Source organism: Neovison vison, chromosome 8, assembly GCF_020171115.1.
Source record: "Neovison vison isolate M4711 chromosome 8, ASM_NN_V1, whole genome shotgun sequence".
Lineage (NCBI taxonomy): Eukaryota > Metazoa > Chordata > Mammalia > Carnivora > Mustelidae > Neogale > Neogale vison.
The window spans coordinates 89,729,073-89,752,029 of record NC_058098.1 but is presented as its reverse complement, the minus strand read 5'-3'; the positions used below and the strand labels follow the sequence as shown (position 1 = coordinate 89,752,029).

The 22,957-nt window shown below is 37.7% G+C and overlaps 1 protein-coding gene across 1 annotated transcript in view; it reads left to right on the top strand.

The window, feature by feature from the left end:
• The window catches only part of DNAAF10 (dynein axonemal assembly factor 10), a 108,555-nt gene extending 86,514 nt beyond the window's left edge, over positions 1-22,041 (top strand). Inside the window, 7 exon segments of the mRNA XM_044264115.1 lie at positions 7,675-7,775; positions 10,697-10,827; positions 13,376-13,477; positions 15,063-15,178; positions 16,102-16,236; positions 18,816-18,913; positions 21,155-22,041. Coding sequence (XP_044120050.1) covers positions 7,675-7,775; positions 10,697-10,827; positions 13,376-13,477; positions 15,063-15,178; positions 16,102-16,236; positions 18,816-18,913; positions 21,155-21,362 — 891 coding nt within the window. The 3' untranslated portion in view covers positions 21,363-22,041.
• The last annotated feature ends 916 nt before the right edge of the window (positions 22,042-22,957 follow it).

Here is a 22,957-nt window from a genome sequence, read left to right as displayed (position 1 = left end):
TGCCTGCACTGTAATGGGAGGAGACAACGCAACCATTTATTATTATTTGTTAAATATTTCGCTTTATTTATTCATGAGAAACAGAAGAGAGAGAGGTATAGGGAGAAGCAGGTTCTCAGCGGAGCAGGGAGCCGGATGTGGAACCCGATTTCTGGACCCTGGAATTACGACCTGAGCCAAAGGCAGACGCTTAACAGACCGAGCCACCCCAGGCGCCCCGTAACCATTTGTTCTTTCAACGAGTTACCAATTCATTGCCTGTAATCCCAGGCATGTGAATGAGACTGTCTCCGGTCTCATGGAGTTTATTTTCTAGTGGGAGAGAGAATCAGTTAGATAATCAAACCGACGATGCATAAATATCGAGATGTATTCTCTAACGTAAAGTAACACGGTTCTGTGAAAGTGAAACAGATTGGGGATAAATAGAAGCTAACTAGGCTAAATTAGTAGTAGAGGAGGTGGTTTCCAAAGAAAACAGCATCAGTGGAAGCTCCGGAAAGGGAGCAGACTTTGCAAGGTCTGTAGGTCATTTATAAGATATACTCCTTTTTAAATGGTACATCACTGAAGGACTTTAACTGGGTGTGTCAAGATCAGGTTCACAAGTCTAGTGAAGATCATTATTGAAAGAATTAGAGAATAATGATGTTGACATTCTTAGACTTGTTTTTAAAATGCATCGATTTCAGGTGATCAGTCATAAATATTTAGTGTTCTAACAGACTACAGAGAAGGCTGAGAACTCCAGGGCTTAAAACTATGGAGAGAGTCTTCTTGGACCAGATAGGCATTAAACTGGTAGATAAAGGATGAATATAGTTTGGCAAGCTTGGATGTGAAGGTATATAAAGTCCCATCTCACTTTAAATATCTATCAGTGCCAGTTACCTTGCTCAGTTTGTCTTTTCTAGCCAGGTACTCAAGAGTTCCTAAACATGGCTTATTCTCTTCTACCTTGCCTTCGGTTGCACACCACTTAGCCCCTTTGCACCTGTTAATGTTGCTGTTTTAGGGTCCAGTTCAGATTATTTGACTTAGGAAATCCCTTTTTCATCTCCGCACAAACTCCTCTACACTACATCCTTTTGGTGATTATTACCCACTCCAGGAGTATGTAATTGTGTCCCATTTATCTCAAATTAGATTGTAAGCTCCTGGAGAGTAAGGATAGTGTCTTTTGTTAGTGTGGTTTGTAAGGTTCAGCCATTCAATAAATTGCTTGTTAAAAGAAAGAGTGAATGTATATCTGTATAAGGATATAACTTGGAAAATTTAAATATTGGCTTATTGATCATTAATCAACTGGCATCAGGGTTTGAACAAATGGAAAACATTGGAATAGCAGACAGAAACTGATAAGTAAATATTAGGAACAAATACTAAATACCATCAAATTTCACCAGAGAGCATTTACAGACTTGTGACTTTTTAAAAATAAAATATAATTTGTGTACATTTCAGGAATACACTTTTTCCACAAAGTGAAATAGTGCCCTTTGTCTCTATATATTGGCAACCTACTATTTCAAAATAGTATGTTAAAGAAGGACAAAAGGTACTTGAAAGATGAGTTTCTTCTTCTAAAGAGTCTCCTGTCTAAAGAGAGGATAAGACTAATGCAAAAACACTTTTAAGAACTTAGATTACATTTGGCTGTGATGGTGCAGTGGAAAAGGGTATCAGTTTAATACAGGCTCAGTGATTCTCAGCCCTCACTGTGCATCAGGGTCAGCTGAGTATGTTCTGTTGTCGCTGTTTGTGTGTGTGTGTGTGTGTGTGTGTGTGTGTGTTTTAAAATACTCATGCCTTGGTCCCGCCTTAAGGAATTCTGATGCAGTGGGACTTTTTTTTTTTTTTTTTTTTAAGGTTTTATTTATTTATTTGACAGACATAGAGAGAGAGGGAGCACAAGCAGGGGGAGTGGGAGAGGGAGAAGCAGGCTTCCCGCAAAGCAGGGAGCCCCATGTGGGGCTTAATCCCAGAACCCTGGGATCATGACCTGACCCGAAGGCAGGTGTTTAATGACTGAGCCACCCAGGCACCCTGCAGTGGGACTCTTGCAACTATACTAGAGTGAGGCCTAGATATCAGTATTTTTAAAACTTCAACGAGGTGAATCTAACAGCTACCAATGTTGACTACTATTGGGCTAGATGAATTATTGAAATACTTGGTTCTTCATTGTGGAACCACAACAAGTCATGTGTTCCACAGCTCATGCATCCGAGGTAAAAATATGTGAAGGAAGCAAATAGGTTTTCATTGATGGCTGCCTTCTCTTGTTACTAAGGACAGACAGGGAGCGAGGGCCTTCTTGTACAGCTGAGCACTTTGCTCTACCACACACAGGGTTGCAGGGTCCAGGGAAAGCTGAAATCTGTTTCTTTCTTGTCAAACTTGACAAATGTGAGACTTCCTCATCCTATAAAGGGCAGCTTTTCTCTAATTGGCATAAAGAACGAGGGATGGCCCTGAAAAATGGAATTACAGTTGTGGATGTTTATACTGTAAAAATAATAAGGTAATTTCTCCTTTTTTAGTCCCTGTGCCACTGAGTTCAGTGCTTGTTACCATTTGGTTGACTAACCCTTTTAATGTTAATTAAAGTAGTGCTGGGGTATGGAGGAGGAAATACTGACAGGCTGTACTAGACCCACCCACAGACAGAACAAAAATAGCTCTCATGGGAATTATCCATCATGGGCTTCCTTAATCATGTTCACTTATTGTAGCAAAGAGAACCAACAGCTGGGTCCAAAATGACCATCTATGGTGTGTCATACAGCAAAACTTGTTAATATAGACCAAATTTTCTTTGTGGAACACATTTTTTAAAATGTTTTTAGCCAGTTTTTTTTTTCCCCCAGCAAGAAAAATTTAAGAAACCACTGGATTTTTAAATTCTTTCTTTTCAAAGATAAAGTATTTAACAGGCAGGGAGGGAGCCTTTTTATTAACTATAAAGAGTTGGCTTCACTCCAGCACCCCTTCTTAAAAAAGCTATTATGATTTCCATGAATATCTTAGAAAGAGAAAATACCCCTGTTTCTGTAAGACCCTTTCCCAGCAGAGCTCAGCCCTTCTCAGCAAACTGCAGTCCTCACTGTCCTGCAGATGATAAGATGTTTATACATTGGAGTTTTTTTTTAATGTTCTTATATTTTGAGTTGAATTTGACTCTTGGCACAGCAGACTACTACTACCTATAAATCTCTATTTTTCTTTGATATAAGGAGAAAAAACATAGGGGAAGCATAAATACCATTTATTTATATCTTATAAAGATACGAATCAAGGTAAAAACTGAAGGATACAAGTCTGAAAGTAGATTCAGTTAGTGACTATACCATTTCCCTCGCCAATCCATTTCAAGGTTGGAACATTTCTTTGGTACTTCTATTGGGTTTATAGAATGGGGGCTACATACTGAACTTTATTTAATTGATTTACATGTAGATCTGGGGGCAGCCTAGTTTAGTATAAAGAGCTTGGAGTCTTCCTGGCTCTAGGAACCTTGAGCAAGCCCCGTCCTCTGAACCTGTTTCCTCATCTGGAAAGGAGTGTTCCAAATACTTTGCTTGCAGTTGTGTTAGGAAGAAGAGGGATGGCCTAGCCATCTAGAACATATCTGATATATGTATTCAATATATGGATGCTGTTTTCATCATTGCATATAAATGACACCAGAAACTATATGGTGTGTCATGTGAAAAGGTGGGAGAAAGGAGAATATAGACTTCAGTAATGGTTTCTTTCTCCCCAGCACTAGGAATGAGAGATTGATAGATATTCCTTTATGCTTGGAGTCAACGAATGTTGACCACCTACAAAGTGTTTAACAGATGGGACAAGGTCCCATTCTCATGGCACTCATTCTAGAAAGGATGAGGATAGAGAACTGAATAGATAATTTTATTGGTAAATGCAATAAAGAAGGTTAAACTGGGTGAGTGATAGTGATTTAGGGGTTCCCCTTCAGAATGGAGGAGCATGGAAAGTCTCTTAAAGGAGGTGACATTTAAACTGAAATCTGAATTAGGAGAAGGAAGACATGATGATCTGAGGGAAGAGCAATTCAGGCAGTGGTAATAGTAAATGCAAATGTCCTAGGTAGAATGGACTTCGTTGTGTCTGAAGAGCAAAAAACAAAGCTGTAGATGTGGCTGGAGTGTAGTAGAGAGGAGAGAAGCAGGAAATAAGGCCAAAGAATCAAGGCAAGATTTCAAAGAGCTTTGTACCTTTTGTCTACCACAGGCCTTGGTGACACTCTAAATGTAGGTGCATTTTATTTCATTCCATTATATTTCAGTAAAGACTGACTTTCAGAATTTGTGCAATGACACATGGAAATATCTAATATAGGATCTATTGCAATAGAGTGGTTCTCTGTTTGGTTACTTTCCTTTTAAGGTAGGGATTCTCAGATGTGTTCAGAAGCCAAAATGTCTGAACATTGTGATGCTGTTTTTGGAACTCCATAAAACATTGGTATAATAAGTTCCAATTCCTTACAAAGAAGGGGTTTTCCAGTAGAAAAAAATCTGGCTATTTTATCATACTGTGGTCTTGATATCACATGAAATAACCATACATAAATTTTTAAATCTTCATTTCCAGGTTTTCTTACTGGTGTACATTTGATAATATTTTCTAATAGGCAAGCTAAAAAATATCCAAGAAAACATAAGTTTGAGAAAAACATATCCATTAGCTTTTTTAAGTTTGTGTGTGTGTGTGTGTGTGTGTATGTGTAAATTTATGTTGGTACCAGAAGATTGATGTGTTCCAGGAGCATGGTTTGAGATTCTCTGCCCCAAATGGTTAAAAGGTGAAAGTTAGAAAAAGAAATCACACAGGGAGGGGGCACCTGGGTGGCTCAGTCGGTTAAGTGTCTGCCTGCCTTGGGCTCAGGTTGTGATCCCCGGGGGATCAAGCCATGCATGGCTCCCTGCTTGGCGGGAAGCCTGCTTATCCCTCTCCTACTCCCCCTCTTGTGTTCCCTCTGTCGCTGTGTCTCTTTTTGTCAAATAAATAAATAAAATCTTAAAAAAATAATAACATAGGAAAGTTTTTGCTTCCCAGTTTTTTATTACCAGTCTTCAAAGAACTATGTGTGTAATATAGGGACTGAAAAGTAGAGGTTAGCTTTGAAGGTAAAACTCTCCTGTGGCTTAGGAAGAAGACATATCCCATCAGAGACCCCAGGGGATAGTGGAATTGTGGGAAGCAGCGTGCTTTAGGTGGTAGAAGAGGAGAACATGGGAGACCGCTCTTCCCTGGTCTCTGAGAAGAATTTTCCTGGAGAGTTAATAGATGATGCAACCTCCCCACAGCTGCCAATCCCCTGAGTTCTTGGAACCATGTTCCTGTCAATCCCGCTGCTTACCTGAGAGGCCCATCTTCATCCTGTACCTCCAGCTGTGGGAACTATGACTGGTGACTTCTTTTTTTTTTTTTTTTAAGATATTATTCATTTATTTGACAGATCACAAGTAGGCAGAGAGGCAGGCAGAGAGAGAGAGAGAGAGGAAGAAGCAGGCTCCCTGCTGAGCAGAGAGGCCAATGTGGGACTCTATCCCAGGACCCTGATATCATGACCCAAGCCGAAGGCAGAGGATTAACCCACTGAGCCACCCAGGTGCCCTGGAAACTACTTTGTTAAACTAACAAAATTTTGATTCTTGGTGTTGCTGCATTATAAGATAACTTTTATAAAATTGGAGAAGTAACTGAAATGAATATCAGTTTTCTGAATAACTGAACTATCAGACCACATATGTATTCTAAAGAAAAATATGATTCTGTGATTTTGTGCTTCTCATCAGTGTGGTCTTTTACAACCGTGTTATTGTCGATGACTGCTTTTGATTACTGGGCAGTTCCAAGGAGGCTGTGAATGCTTTCTTGTCGACCTGGCTGTATAGTAACTTGCTTATTTCTCCCAAAGAGTGAGAAAGCTCAACAGGCTGGGAGTTTCCAAGGCCCTGCACCATATAATCATATCTTTTGAGCCAGGAAAGAAAAGTTTACAGTTTGTGTTAAGGGAATTTTATTTCTTTTTCATTGAAAATTGCTATGTATATTCTGTATGAAAGTGCTCAGCCAAACACTGGAAGTGTCAGGGAAATTATTTTTTAAATTATATGAAATAGGCTAAACCCAGTAGGAGGGATGCAGATTGGCTCAGAAGTGAAAGGTTACAAGAAGAAATTTAGAAACTGGAGCTCTCTGTGGAGAGAAAAAAAGTATATCCAGAATATTGTTATGTCAAAACAAAAGAAAGTGAAATGAAAATATATTATGGGCCTTCTTATATTAAAGCACACCTATGTATGCTTATAAATGTGTAGAAAAAGATCTAGAAGGATGGAGATTACTACTGGGGAGCATCAAAAGGAAACTTCCTTCTTGATGTTTTTTTGTTTTGTTTGAATTTGTATAGGGAACGCGTATTACTTTTGTACACACAAAACTTAAGAGTTTAGAAGAGATTAAATAGGAGGAATAGTTTTGCCCTGTTGAGGCCAGCAGTAAATGGGAGGATATAGGGCTAGAGTATGGTGTCAGCAGGCATCAGGTAGCTGCCTCATCTGGTTCCGCATTGCCCAGAGTTCCCAGGGTTTAAGGCAGCAGCACACTCCGGGAGGGACTTAAGTGGCCTGGGCAGGTGGGGCCGGGGTAAGCGGGGAAGGCGGGGGCAGCAGACAAATGGAAAGCATCAGGAAGTAGAAGATAGCAGAGGCCCCACAGAGGTGTGGGCGTATAAGAGAGTAGTGTAACGCATAGGTGTATGTAGGAGGAGTCGGAGAGGGCCTGATGCTTTGATTGTAAGCTTCTTGAGGGCATGGCCAGTCTCCTTCATGTTTGTATCCTATTCTGCCTAGTCCATTGATTGCATTTAGTAGGAACTCATTAAAAATGCTGAATGCCTGAGTTGGGCAAATGTATAAAGCTGTATGCTTTAAGCTCTTTGCTTGTGGCAGGATATGATATCATTTCCAAGGACCCTTTCGGTGATATGGTCTATACATGATTCCCATAAGCCACATTAATTAAATAGTACATCAGTGTGTAGTTGTTTTACTAATGTGATTATGCAATACGGGGAGCAGTTGCTTTTTAAAGAAACATCAAAATACGGTCTAATCCATACCAATAGCAGTGCCTTTGGTACTCACATGTATACAAATCTCTATGCATTGATAAGGTCCCAGAGAGAATAAGGACATAAACATTCTCAGTTTATAGGGTCCTGCAGGGAAAACTATAAGAGACACATAAACATTTTTGTTCCAGTAGCCATCTGGAAAGAATAATATCTTCATTATGTTCTCATTTCTGCTGAGGATCTTAAAGAAGAATGGCACATTAAAGGCTGAAATTTTCATATTTGCAAACCAATGGAGATGGTATACTTGTCAGCATTTGAATGTCTCATTAGTGAGATGAGAGGAAAGGCAAAATTAAAACTCATTCTCTTTGACAGTTACATACTTTTAAACTATAGGAAAGTGACTAGAGGAAATGCATGATAATTTTGACCAGAAAATGTTTTAATTGCTTTTTATATTATGTGTCTTATTAAAGTTCCATAATAGAGCCATAAATATCATGAATTATAAATAGCTGCTTACATAAATAATGTATCCTCTCTTCCTCCCTTCTGTCAAGATTGAAAAGGCCAAACCCATTAAATGTGGAACATTTGGTGCAACATCTTTACAGCAGAGATATTTAGCTACTGGAGATTTTGCTGGAAACCTGCATATATGGTAAGATTATTTGATCAATATTAAGACATGAGGTAGGCTATTTCTTTGATAGTCTTGTTGCTCTTCCTCTGAAAGAGAGAATTCTAATTTTAAAATTTCTTGTTCAATCTTAACTATTTATAAAAATGCAAAAATTGTCTTTTAATACACATTTTTAGATTTTATATTCAAAACCCTTTTAAAAATACTGTTTTTCTGTAGATATTTTCATAATGTTACCAGTACTTATTGCCACACCAGCTGTTTGGTGCTAGCATTTAATACTTTATAAGTGTTCATAAAGGGCTCTTCCCCACACATGTGTAACACAGAGAAGTTTGATATTGTTAACATATCAACAGGACAATTGGCATTACAGAATAATCAACTGAATTTTTTTGTTTAATTTTTTTTTTAAGATTTTTATTTATTTATTTGACAGAGATCACAAGTAGGCAGAGAGGCAGGCAGAGAGAGAGGATGGGAAGCAGGCTCCCTGCTGAGCAGAGAGCCCAGTGCGGGGCTCTATCCCAGGTCCCCGGGATCATGACCTGAGCCGAAGGCAGAGGCTTAACCCACTGAGCCACCCAGGCGCCCCTGTTTAATTTTTTAATGTAGAATCCTCAATTTATTAAAATATTTTTAATACTTGAGCTAACATCTAAGCACAACTTTTTAGGAAAACATCTGTGGAACAAAATTACAAATATAACATTTGTTATAAATGAACAAAACTGTAATTATGCCAAATGTTTGTAATTTTCATGTTCTACCTAGAATTATTTCCTCATATTTAAGTTAATTTGCAGGAATTGATACTTCTCCTTAATTACTTTTCAAGAATATTTCTTATTTTAACTGTGTAAAGTATATATAGTAATGTTCTAGGAAGAAACGATCGCCTCTGCCTTGTGTTTTCAAAGGTGACCTTTCTTGATTCTCACTTAGAATCTGTTCTTTTGTAATTGAATTACTCTAACATATTTATTTTAGAATCACAATATAAAACAGAATGAAGCTATATTTTAACTTCCCTTTGCTTTAACTGCTAAATACTTAAGTTCGCATTTGTTAGAATACTTACTGGTTCTTATATGCTGTGTCATATTCTTTCAAAGAAATGGGGAGAGACGAGTCTGATTGTTATTTTTAAAAATAACATATTTCAGTATAAGAATATGCAAAAAATATACACTGTTGACTGTCTTCCTAATAGAGAGCCCTAGTATAGTTACAGGTATTACTGACTTATTTTCATTATTAAGTCTTATAATTTCATGTTATAAAAACAGTGTTTTAAAGTCTGTAAAAACAGTAAAACAGTTCTTTTAAGTAGAATCTCAGCCCTTTTAGTCTTGATTCTTTCAGTGATACTACAAAGATAAACTGTCTCTGAACTAGGTGGAGCTACCTGAAATTTTAATTAGGGAGATTTTACCAATAAATCTTGGCCTAGTAATAAGGTAGGATTACATTTCATGGATAGCTACATTAATTTTTTTTAAGTGTAGGTTATCAGAATCTAACTTGTTTTTTTTTTTTTTTAAAGATTTTATTTATTTATTTGACAGACAGAGATCACAAGTAGGCAGAGAGGCAGGCAGAGATAGAGGAGGAAGCAGGCTCCCTGCTGAGCAGAGAGCCCGATGCGGGACTCGATCCCAGGACCCTGAGATCATGACCTGAGCCGAAGGCAGCGGCTTAACCCACTGAGCCACCCAGGCGCCCCAGAATCTAACTTGTTATAGAAAAATGCGATTTAGAAGCTTTAGTGGAAAAAAGGGAGACCGGTGAAGGGATATGTTAACGTAACCTACTTGAACCATTCATCACCCCGCCATCTTGGGTAGATTCAGGCACTCGTGGTGGGTGCTTTTCTGTGTTTCTTTCTCTTAACTAAACTACACTTAGACACACTTGCCTTTGTTTTGACCAGCATGATGATACACTGAAAAATATGTAAAGAGAGGAAAATAGTATGGAATTTAGTGAGAAAATAGCACATTATAAAGGGAGAAATGTATACAGAGTAAACACTACTTGGATTTTATCCTTCCAAAAGATCTCAAGATCAGACTTCCAAGACCTATTTGGAAAAAGCATTCTGAATTACTTTGAATTTACTCTTTGTTTAAAGTAGTGATTATTGGGGCGCCTGGGTGGCTCAGTGGGTTAAGCCGCTGCCTTCGGCTCAGGTCATGATCTCAGGGTCCTGGGATCGAGTCCCGCATCGGGCTCTCTGCTCGGCAGGGAGCCTGCTTCCTCCTCTCTCTCTCTGCCTGCCTCTCTGCCTACTTGTGATCTCTATCTGTCAAATAAATAAATAAATAAATAAATAAAAATTAAAAAAAAAATAAATAAAGTAGTGATTATTAGATTTCAGTGACCCAAAGGGTTAGCAGATTTGGGGCTCCTCATCCATTACATATGGGGAGGAGCCCACATTTATTATCAAGCTTGTCTGGTAAGTCATGTGCAAAGGTCCTAGATAGATTATCTCCGAGAATCACTAAGTGGGCTCAGGACATAGAGTTCCAAGTTGAATTATGACAGTTCTCGTTGAGGGCTCGAAAGAAGCTCAAGTAGAGAGAGAATATTGGAAGTAAATGTATAAATTAGCTTCACAGCAAAGCCCTTATTTTTAAACAAAAATCTAGGGGCGCCTGGGTGGCTCAGTGGGTTAAGCCACTGCTTTCGGCTCAGGTCATGATCTCAGAGTCCTGGGATCGAGCCCCGCATTGGGTTCTCTGCTCAGTGGGGAGCCTGCTTCTTCCCCTCTCTCTGCCTGCCTCTCTGCCTGCTTGTAATCTCTGTCTGTCACATAAATAAATAAAATCTTTAAAAAAAAAAAATCTAAGTACAGTATGCATTCTTAAATTTCAGTAGTGCACTAAATGTTTGGGACACATGGAGTAAGTAAGAAGCTGTGTTGTGTTGTCTAGGAATTTGGAGGCTCCAGAGATCCCAGTATATTCCGTAAAGGGCCATAAGGAAATTATAAACACCATAGATGGTGTAGGTGGACTGGGAATTGGGGAAGGCGCACCAGAAATTGTGACTGGCAGCCGAGATGGTAAGTTAAAGTATTCTTTGTATTTCAAAATTTTTTTTTCTTTAGATAAATCTTTGTGCAACAGTACATCTTCTCTTATGGAAATCCTCTTTGGTAGCCATGATTCCCTAAATTTAACTGTACTGTTTTAATAGGCAAGTTTAATTGTATAGCCCTCAATTGCCTCAGACTTCTGGGTGTTTTGAGATAGAGGCAGAGCACTTACTATATTAGCTTTGAGCTAGTTCAAATCCTTACAATCATAGTTTCCTTTGAACTTTGAAAGATTTAAAATTTCTTTACAGGTTTTTGAGACAGCTGACAATATAAGGTGGGTGGCAGCTTTTCACATTTTGGGGGGTGGGGAGGAGCAGAGGGAAAGAGAGGGAGAATCTTAAGCAGGCTTCATGCCCAATGCAGAGCCCAACCCAGGGCTCAATCTCATGATGCTGAGATCATAACCTGAGCTGAAATCAAGAGTCGGATGCTTAACTGACTAAGCCACCCAGGCACCCCTCACTTTCTTTTTTAAAAAAGTAGAATTAGTACTTGCGAAAATTATCATGTTGACAGCTGGCTGAACATCGAAGTTCTATGATCGTTCCACTGAGCATTGTTAAAGATCCAAGGGCATGAACTCTACTTTTCTACCTGTGGTGACTAACAGGGGCCAGGTCTGCTGGTGTCCAGAGATGTTCTGAATGACTGTAAGAGGAGTCAGAATTTGTTGCTTCATGATGGGTACATAAAGAATTTGGTACCTTAGTGGGTTTGGCTAGTTTTTAATGGCTGCTCAAGACCATGAGGAAATTGTTTTAAAAGAAGTGAAATATAATTTTCTAATAGTTATTCAAGAGTATATGTGTTTCAGAAATCAATTATTCCTTTTAATAATAGAATAAATATGAAATAGGGGAGGAAAAATAGCATTCAATCTATCACAGTAGCATAACCCTTAGATTTGTTTTCCTTTCCAGTCTTATATACCATTTTATATAGTTGTCAGTGTGGATATGATTTTTGTCTTTTTTTATTTTGTGCTTTGTCGTATGCGAATGTTGCTGTTTCCATCATTACCATTCTGATGACTGTGATATTCTATCCTATGGATGTGTCACAGGTGCCCTTAACTATGTCTTTGTTAAGCATTCAGTTTGCTTTAAGTTTTTGTTTATTATTTTGGGAGAGTGACTATAAAATAATGAGGGAATGAGTATCATCATGTATATAACTTTTTAGAATAAGCATACTTTATTATTTTTAAAAGTTATTGTCAGACTTTCCAAAGTATCCATGTCTATTCTGAACTGTGATAGATGAGGTGGATTTCCAGTCTATCCTACCTGCATTGATTTTCCTTTTTCCCCCTAATTTTATAGATAAAAATAGTAGTCCATTCCAATTTGTGTTAACTTCTTTCTACATTTGTTTTTCAGTTAGTTTTGCTTTGTGAATTTTATGTTCTTTGCTCATTTAACTGTTGCAAATTTCATATGCATCTCATCAATTTGTATGAACCCTCTAGTGTAATAAAATAACCTCTTGTCACATTTGTGAGCATTTTATTCTCTTTAAAGTAGCCTTTTTAATGACCGACTTTATTTTATCCTTGGAGATAAATCTAGTAGGATATCTCTCCTTTTCCTGAGTTTATTATCTCTTTTAAGGGCTTTTCACCCTTGTCCTGTTCTCTCTTAAGTACTTACCTTTTAGCCATTTTATTAAATGCATTTGTATTTCTCATAGGCAGTGGTGAGTTTAGTTAGTAGTCCTGCAGTTTGCATTAAAAGGAGAAGCAATGAGAAGAAATATGTGTTAATTTTATTTAATAGTTCCCTCATCTCTACTGCCACAGGGAAATTAAACTTAATTGTATGTGAGATAGTATTCTAAAGCCCCATATAAGAAATCATAAATGTAAAAATTAGAGTTTGTTCATCTGTATAAGAAAAATGCCCATGATTATATGGTAGTATGGAAAAGAATTGAAATAACAATGATATTCTTCTAAATATATAGTACATTAGGTTTAGACTCAAAGAAAGACATGATCTGAATCAGTAACATTTGTGTTTCCCTTGTCAGTTATACCTTTTTGGTAACTTGAGAACAGTCTTTGGCTTTTCTGTGTATCTATTAACTTGGAAATCAAGTCTGACAGTAACATATGGGTTGTATCTCTGTTATTAAATACAACTTGCCCGGGTGCCTGGGTGGCTCAGTGGGTTAAGCTTCTGCCTTCAGCTCAGAACATGGTCTCAGGGTCCTGGGATAGAGCCCTGCATTGGGCTCTCTGCTCAGTGGGGAGCCTGCTGCCCTCTTTCTCTCTCTGCCTGCCTCTCCACCTACTTGTGATCTCTGTCTGTCAAATAAATAAATAAAGTCTTAAAAAAAAAAAACAACTTTAAATACAACTTACCCAAGTAGAAGTCAGAAATATATGAATATTTTTAAGTGTTATACTATCTGTAATATGGCCATATACACAGGAAGTCATAGGAAGAGAATACAGAAAAGAAACGTCATCAGTCACTACTGAATTTTGCCAACTCACTTATATGCACAACAGGAACTGTGAAGGTGTGGGACCCAAGACAAAAAGATGATCCTGTTGCTAATATGGAACCTGTACAAGGAGAAAACAAGAGAGACTGTTGGACTGTGGCATTCGGTAAATTATTGAAGAACCTTGCATTTGAGGTATCAGATGGTAAAAAGCATAGTGCTTTCAGAAATTCCCAGTAGTCTCATCACACACTGTTTTGTGGATTATTCTGATAGTTTATTGAGGCAAATAGAGGTGGTGGTTAATGTCAGCCTCTGGGGCCTTGGTTTGAATCTTCGCTTTGTTATTTCTTGGCTGAGTGAAGTGGGCAATTTACCGAGCTTCTCTATTCCTTAGTTTCTTCATTTATAAAGTGGAATGAATAATTGTACCTAATAGTATTATGAGGATTCAATGAATTAATACATGTAAATTGCTTAGATTTGTGCTTAAATTATTAAGTGCTCAAAAATATTTGCTACTATTATATACTTCTGTTTAACTAGATAATGTTGACCTAGTTTAGAGCCAAATGCCATTAATGGAGCCAAGCAAAGTTTCAGATGCTCGAATGTGACCTAACAAATCTTACATTATATGCTACACAGAAGATGTTTATTTTCTAGAACATAGTTATGCCATTACAGAATTATTTGTTATAATTTGATAAATGTGTTCTTCTGTTACTATTCAGAAAATGAATATTGACTTTGTAGGACTAATTGATGTGTGCCCTAGTATCTCTTACTGAGAGCCATAATTAAAATAATTTTTGCTACTAAAGGATATGGGTCATACTTAGTTTAAAACCTGTATGTTCTTTCTTCTTTTTCTTAGTATAATCCTGTGTTGATAACAGACATTAAAAATTTGATTTAACAGTATATGTGAACTGTTTAACTTTCATATGTTATTTTAAAATTGCAGTATTTTGTAATCAGAGGAAAGTTTTAGGTTTCCAATTAAAAAACAAGTTCTTGTATGGGAATTACTGTGTTTGTACATTACGAACAAACAATAATATATAAACTTAGCACATGTACAGTTTGGTGAGAAATTTCAGGATTTGTATTTAGAATCATCATCTAAAATTTGATATGGTAATTAAAAAGTAATTACCTGTGGGTTCATTAATGCCTTTCATCTTTGATCTAAGGAATATAAGTGCAGTTTGAAATTTGGGACATTAAATTTGAAAAATAATCCATTATTTTTACTCATCTATGAATGTCAAGTATGTCCAGAATACTGTGGACATGCAAAGGTGGGAGAGATTCCTAGTCTTGCCTCAAGAACCTTGTAGTTTAGTAAAGAGGGCATGATATCCACACTAATTATAGTACAGGGTAGGAATGATAAAAGGTCACAAGACGTGTAGATGAATATAGAAGGAATCTCGAGACTTCTTAGTCTGCAAATATGGTAGAGAAAGAACATTTGCTTTGGACTTAGACTCCAGTGAATACTTTCACTTACCCCTTCAGTAGAGAATCTAAGCAAATGAGCTTTTTTTTTTTGAAAAACAATGTTAGATAACCAACTTAATAATCTTGATGTCCTGTCAAGATTAGCAAAACGAGATTCTGCCTAGTGTGATTTTGTGTGTGTGTGTGTGTGATTTGGTACAAGCTATATGTGTCGTTTTATAACATTATTTTAGCAGCCTTCAAATGAGCATTTGTACAGATCTGCAATGTATCTTGATTTCTAGGCAATGCTTATAATCAAGAGGAACGTGTTGTTTGTGCTGGCTATGACAATGGGGATATCAAACTGTTTGATCTCAGAAATATGTCGTTGCGGTGGGAGACAAACATAAAAAATGGGGTAAGGTATATTTGGTTGCTTTAAAGCTTGAGCATGTTTGTGTCCACCTCTGAACTATTTCATAAGGAGAGCGCCTCTAATGACTCATCTTGTACAGCCCCTTGGCCAGTAGTTTTTAACTTTGGCGGCTGTGGCGCCCTTTGAAAACTTAATGAAAATCATGGAGCCTTTCTTCAGAAAGTGAACACATACTCAGATGTGGTATGACAATCCCTGGTGAGTCACCAGTCCCTGTGGCCTATCTGTGGACCCCGGTAGCTATGCGGTGTGATATTAAAATGAGCTAGTAAGAGGCCTTTTTTCCTGCTAATATTAGAAAGCCTGAATAGTAACAGCTTCCCCAAGTACTTGGAGATTTTTGGGTCCTGAGTTATAGACCGTATACCGTTAGTAAAGAATGTGGTTCCTTCCTGTTTTCTAAAAATAGCTTTGGTTGCATTATATAAAATAACTATATAACAACAATAAAAGATTATATAGCTTTCCAAATTAATCTTCTAGACAGGGGAACTCAAAATGGTTTGTTGATCCTATGAACCAAGAAGAAAATTTTTCAGTTAAAATATTTGAGGGATGCCTGGGTGGCTCAGTCCATTAAGCCACTGCCACCAGCTCAGGTCATGATCTCAGGATCCTGGAATCGAGTCCCGTGTCGGGCTCCTTGCTCGGCAGGGAGCCTGCTTCTCTCTCCGCCTCTGCCTACTCGTGCGCGCGCGCTCTCTCTCTCTCTCTCTCTGACAAATAAATAAATAAATAAAATCTTTATTAAAAAAAGGTATTTGATGTATTGATCCTCAAAAGATAAACTGATTATTTAAATGCTTTCACATGAGCTGACACTTTTAAAGTTGTTTTACTTAGTTTAAAAGAGCCTCCTGAATAATAATTATTAGGCTATGAATAATAAATATTTTCTATTTCAGGTATGTAGCTTGGAGTTTGACAGAAAAGACATAAGTATGAATAAGTTAGTAGCTACATCACTGGAAGGAAAGTTTCATGTTTTTGATATGAGAACACAGCATCCAACAAAAGGTTTTGCTTCTGTTTCAGAGAAGGTAAATATGAGGGAAATGTCTTTCTATGAACAGGAATGTTCATTGCTTGTTTTGGACTAATAGAATTAGTCACCAAGGTTCCTTCCAGGTCTTTATGTGAAAGGAGCTATTTTTAATATATTCTTGTGGGAACTTGACAAGTTTTTCTGTGCAGAGAGTACTTTCTCAAAGTTGATCAGTTTTAGATTTCTTGCTTATAATAAAGGCCTCAGCTGGCTAAGAATCTTATTTTGTACTTTAGGAATAATCCCAAGACAACTAGCTGATGCGAAGAATTAGATCAACAAAATCTAGCCTGGTGTTTTCTAATAAATATATAATATTTGTGTTAGTATCTACGTACTTTTCAGAACATATAACACATATACCTTATGTCATTTCTTCACATTTTATATTCTCGTTTGCTATATTAAGTGAAATTATTTATAGCATCAATCGTGGGCACATAGTAGGTTCAAAAAAACTCTTCAGTCAGTCACTTACACATATATACATACTTTACCTTATTCCAGAAGTATTTGAGGTAGCTTAGAAGGAAACATATGGTATTACAACCTCAAAAATAGATGAAGAAAGCAGAGCACAGGGAAAATACTGGTTAAAGAAAGAAAAAAACTATGATGAAGCCTGCAGTAAGGACTGCATCAGACTCAAGCTGAAACAGCCTGTTGTTGGCCAGAGATGGGTTGGGAATGTGACTTTACCTTCCTTGAGTGTGAAAGCAAAGATCAGTTACAGATTTGTGGTTTCTATAAGATTAAAATATATAAGTTGCTCAGGAAATAAAAATTTACTGTCTTGCGCTCTCTCCCTCCATTGTGGATTCAGCAGTATTTCTCAAACCTTCCTATTTTGTCTGGTTACTACTGTTAATTATTATTATCACTGTGTATAAATTGCTGTCACTGCCTGATGAACTAAATCTTAACAAGGCAGCTATAAATTGCAATATTGTTTGCCTTTGTTATTTCTGAATATACTTATGTACCTACAAACAATATAAAGCACTTTGTTAAATTATCCTTTATACAATTATAACACTTTTCTCATCCAGTATATATTTTAAGATTTTATTTATTTACTTGACAGAGCACAAGTAGGCAGAGCAGCAGGCTGAGGGAAAGGGAGAAGCAGGCTCCCTGCTGAGCAGAGAGCCCAACGCAGGGCTCGATTCCAGAACACTGGGATCATAACCCGAGCCAAAGGCAGATGCTTAATCAACTGAGCCACCCAGGCGCCCCTCATCCAATATATTTTAAGGGGTCATGTCCCCTCTTGCTTTTTAGGTTTTTTTTTTTTTTTTTTTTTTTTTTATCAGCTTTCAGAATCAAAAGAGAAGTTTAAAATTCAAATAGGTTTTAACAGCTTGAACCCACTCAGTTGAGGAGTCTTACACACTTAAAGGGTATATTTTGAGATATGGGATTTTAATCTGCTAATGGTAATCCTTTTATAAGACTATTAAGTCAAATGCCAAGACAAATCACTCACTGAAATGTGAAGTATCTAAGAATGACTTAGATCTAGTTGGTCTCACTGTCTCTGCAAACAAAATCTTTCCTATTTCCTGCCATCCGACTCTCCTGCCTCCATTCCACTTCTCTCTCCTCCTCCCTGCCTCCCTCCATTTCTCTCTCTCTCTTTCTCTCTCGGATCCCTTATAGTGAATACTACACCATTAACACTGACTTATTAGCTGTTGTCGAGGTGCTAACAAGCTATTACCTTCCAGTTGCCATTTTTGTCTTTTAGTTTAACATGACTGATAAAGACCCTGGCTTATTATGGCTTTAAACACCATTTATAAGTCTTGTGATCCCTATTTTGAAGACTAGACAGGTCAAATGGTATAAATTAAAGATAAGGCTCTGGGAGCTTTTAAGTTAAAGTTCATTTGGTGTATGGGAACTTCTTATAGTTCCCATTCAGTTTGCTGGAAACCTGAAACTGCTGTAAAAAATAAAGTCTAGGGGCACCTGGGTGGCTCAATGGGTTAAGCCTCTGCCTTCAGCTCAGGTCATGACCTCAGGGTCCTGGGATCAAGCCCCATATCGGGCTCTCTGCTCAGCAGGGAGCCTGCTTCCCCCTCTCTTTGCCTGCCTCTCTGCCTACTTGTGATCTCTCTCTCTGTCAGATCTTTAAAAAAAAAATAAAATCTACTTTCTTTTTTTTTTAAAATTCAGTATCCTTTTTTTACCCCTTAGGAGGAAGTATATATGTTTGCATTTCGAGTTTTTCTTCTCTCTCGGAGTGAGCTAGAGATACTTAAATGTGTAAAAATCTATTTGCATAATTTATATGATACTATAAACTTATATGGACTTTTAATCTAACATTTTTTAATCCAGTAGAACTTTGTTGCATAAAGCAATAAAGAAAAATGATGCTTTTCTTCATTTGTGATGGACTCCTATAAATCTCTGTAGCCCTTACAAAGAGATGTGCCAGAAATACTTTACTTTTATAACAGTTGAAATTATAGTAGTAAAAAAATTTTTTTTTACAGAGTTTCTCTTCTAGGGCAGTCTTTGTTTATCATATAAATGTAAAAACTAGTTATGTGCCTCTCATCCTCATAGGCTCATAAATCAACTGTGTGGCAGGTCCGACACCTGCCACAGAACAGAGAGCTCTTTCTGACAGCTGGAGGCGCCGGCAGCCTTCACCTCTGGAAGTAGTAAGTCTCTGCCTGTGCACATTGCTGCTTTTTAAGTTACTGGTGGGAGGAAAGTAGGATTGGATTGAACTTTGTTGTCTTTCTTCCTCCTTTGACTTCGTTCATTTTGAAGTGATTTTAAATTAAATGGTATTACATAAGTGTTATTTTGTCAGCTTTTTAAAACATTAATGTACTTACTTTACACTTAGTAAATATTAACTTTCTTTTGACACACTACATATACTTGTCATTGTAGTTGTGTCTTCCATATATCAGGGTACCTTAGGAGTCATTCTTTTCATAGGTTTAAAATTGTGGTTTTTTAATTGAAGTTGTTGTTTTTGTCTTTTTTTGTTTTGGTATGAAAAATGTGACTGAAGGCTTTTTGGAAATATTACCATCTGGTCATTACAACACTATCTCTAGAGAATAAGAAAAGGGTTGGAATTCTTTTTTTTTTTTTTTTTTTTAAGATTTTATTTATTTATTTGACACACAGAGATCACAAGTAGGCAGAGAGGCAGGCAGAGAGAGAGAGAGAGGAGGAGGAAGCAGGCTCCCCGCTAAGCAGAGAGCCCAATGTGAGGCTCAATCCCAGGACCCTGGGATCATGACCTGAGCCCAAGGCAGAGGCTTTAAGTCACTGAGCCACCCAGGCGCCCCAAGTGTTGGAATTCTTAATTTTAGATCCTGATAATTCATTTGCCCAAGTTCAGATACCGTTGTAATGAAAGAACCAGAAGAGCGCCAAGGGCCCAATGGGTCTTCAGCAAAAGCCTAGTCATTGAGCTTGCTTTCTGTGTGCTGGGGGCTGCCTGAGTTACAGCTGTAGATGTGCCTTGAATCCGAAGTCCCTAAGGTGGCATGTACGAGGTCAGCTGCTCATTTAAAAGGCGCGATAAAAGATAGGAGTGAATGGTATTTCTTTTTCCTTCACTCAAGGGAAAAAAATACCTAACAACACAAGCCTGCAAATGAAAGATACTTCAAAAATAAAGTTTGATTAATGATATAAGAAGAAAAACACCAGGGGTGCCTGGGTGGCTCAGTCGTTAGGCATCTTCCTTCAGCTCAGGTCATGGTCCCAGCGTCCCAGGATCAAGCCCCACATCGGGCTCCTTGCTCCTCAGGAAGCCTGTTTCTCCTTCTCTCACTTACCCTGCTTGTGTTCCCTCTCTCGCTTTCCCTGTCTCTCTGACAAATAAATAAATAAAATCTTTTAAAAAAAAAAGAAAAGAAGAAGAAAAACACCATCTTCAGTATAGCTGGGACTTTCACATTTGCAAAATACATGTCTATGTATTAGCTCCTTTTCGAAGCTAGCAGGGAAGCTGAAAAACAGGGCTACATTTGAAAAGTGTTAAGGTATTTAGGGATCTAGCTGACAAAACAAAAACAAAAACAGAGTGAATGCATTAGATCAACACTGTATAGTTTTTGTGAGTAAAAAGCAGAGGAAGAGTTTTAAGAATTCTGGGAGCATGCCGGGTAGACAGACCATTTGGTAACTACTGTTTTCCTAATATCTTGCCCATTGTCCTTCCCTGATTTCTTCTAGCCCAGTCTGCACTCCCCGTTAGGCTCTGCCTGTGTCCTTAGCTAAGCCATGCAGCAGCACGTCACTATTCTGCCTGGGAACCAAACGCCTTGGGCTGCTTCCTTGAAGAACTGGTTCCCGTTTTCTTTGTAATCCACATATGGAGTTGTATTCCATGTGATGTGCAAACACTTTTACAGCTAGAATTTTTGACGATTGGGGACTTGTGTGTAATTAGAAATTGGAAGCTTATCTCAGTATGAACTTTAATCCTTACCAGAAAAGATATCTAGTATAATCTTCAAACCGGTCTGGAGATTTGCTGTCGGAGTAGTATACCAGCAAAAGAGATTTGGTTTAAGTAAAATGATACTTAGCTTTATTTCCATTTGCCATTTTCCCTTGGTAGTAGTGCAGTTAAGTTGTATTACTGAGCACACAAGAGTTCCTGGGGCATCTTATCTAGTTAATTCAGAAACTGTTTTTTGAATGAATGGACCCCAACATGCTGATTTTTGTGTGTGTGTATTTGAAACACACACACACACACACACATATATTCTCTTTATTGGTATAAAACAATGTTCTAAAGATTCTTTAAGTAGTTATCAGTTGTAGTAATCAACATAGAAGTAAAAATAGAGCTACTGGTCTGTATGCTTGTAAACACAGTGTGGAGAATGCTAAGATTTCTCTCCTTACTACTCTGGCCTTGTTCGCAGTGAATACCCTGTTCAACGGTCAAAGAAAGATTCTGAGGGAGTCGAGATGGGAGTTGCGGGCTCCGTCAGCCTTCTGCAGAATGTCACCTTGTCTACTCAGCCCATTTCCAGTTTGGACTGGAGTCCAGATAAAAGGGGTCTCTGCATCTGTAGTTCATTTGATCAAATGGTAAGAGTATTGATTATTACAAAACTCCATAAAATTTGATCTGAAGACTTAGGACTTGAAACCTTCCAGAGGAACACTCCTACTATTTAGGACATGCACTGGGATCCTCTGACCCTCACTGAACAGAGCTGGATTTGACTGATGAAAACAGACCCCAGATGCCAACGTCCAGACTAGCCTTCCTGTGGGTGTGAAACACAGAGTGCTATCTTCCAGTGACCGGACTCAGAACTGGTTTGCTGCAGTGGGACACCACTGTTTCCAGCTCTGTCCGTCTTCCCTCCATTTCTAAGAAGTTGATACTTGTCTGCATTTTAAATTTGTTCTTCATCCCCAGAGTTACATATTTTACCATAACACTTGGTTTAAAATAGTTCTAAAAGTACTGTGAATTAACTTCGTAAATATACTTTGAGAGATTTCAGTGTCAGTAAGTTTCTGTAAAGAATATCACTTCCTAAAATCCCAAAATGGCATGGTCAGACTAGATTTGGGTAACTGTTTTCAGCTGTGTAACTCCTAAAATGAAAAAATATTTACCAAGTGAATATTTACAATGATCTCTTTTTACTTAAAAAAAAAAATAGGAGTCAAATTGGACTTTTGGTTATTGACTGGTAAGTGATGTTGAGATGTATAAGATTATGGAGGTTTTCTAGCCTTATTTTTTGTCAAATCTTTTCATATATTTTATGAATAAATTTGTTTTTGAACTCTGTGGAAGTTTTGATTCTGTTAATTTAATAGTAGTAATAAAGCCAACACCATCACATCTTTGTTCTGTAAACCTCTTCATTCAATAGGCCTCTTTAATGCTCCCCAGATCTTTCACTTAGCTCAGAGGCACTCACTTTCGTTAAGCCTACCCTCTCTCACTCCTCAGATCAGGAATCAGCCACCTAAAACATTTGAAATATGTAAGAGTCCTGTGACTTCATGGGTTCCTGGAAAGTCATTAATCTGGAATATTAAATTGAGAAAATTAACCTTTTAAAAAATCCTCAAGATTTTTTTTTGCTGTGGACATAATTATGGAAGTAAAAATTAAATTGAACTTAAAGCCTGTACCTGCTGGTGTTTTCGGTTTGGGTTTGGTTTTTTTTTTTTTCAATTGTCAAAGAAAAATGAAAAATTTGTGAAATTCTTAGAAAACTTGTATTTGGTGATGTAATTAGAGAGGTTTTAAATCAAGAACAATAAATACTTTGATTTCATTAAATTTAAGATGTCATCAATTGTAAGATGAACTTCAGCCACTGAGAAAGGAATACGCTGTCTAGAAACCCATACACACTTATGACTCAGCATTTCTTTAATGTTCATTGGATATATATATTTTTTAAAGATTTTAGTTATTCAACAGAGAGAAACACAGTAAGAGAGGGAACCACAAGCAGGGGGAGTGGGAGAGGGTGAAGCAGGCTTCCCGCTGAGCAGGGAGCCCGATGCGGGGCTCGAACCCAGCACCCTGGGATCATGACCTGAGCCTGAGGCAGACACCCAACAACTGAGCTACCCAGGTGCCCCTGGATATTCTTTTTTTTTTTAAATTTTTTTTTTTTTTAAGATTTTATTTATTTATCTGTGAGAGAGAGAGGGAGAGAGAGCGAGCACAGGCAGACAGAGAGGCAGGC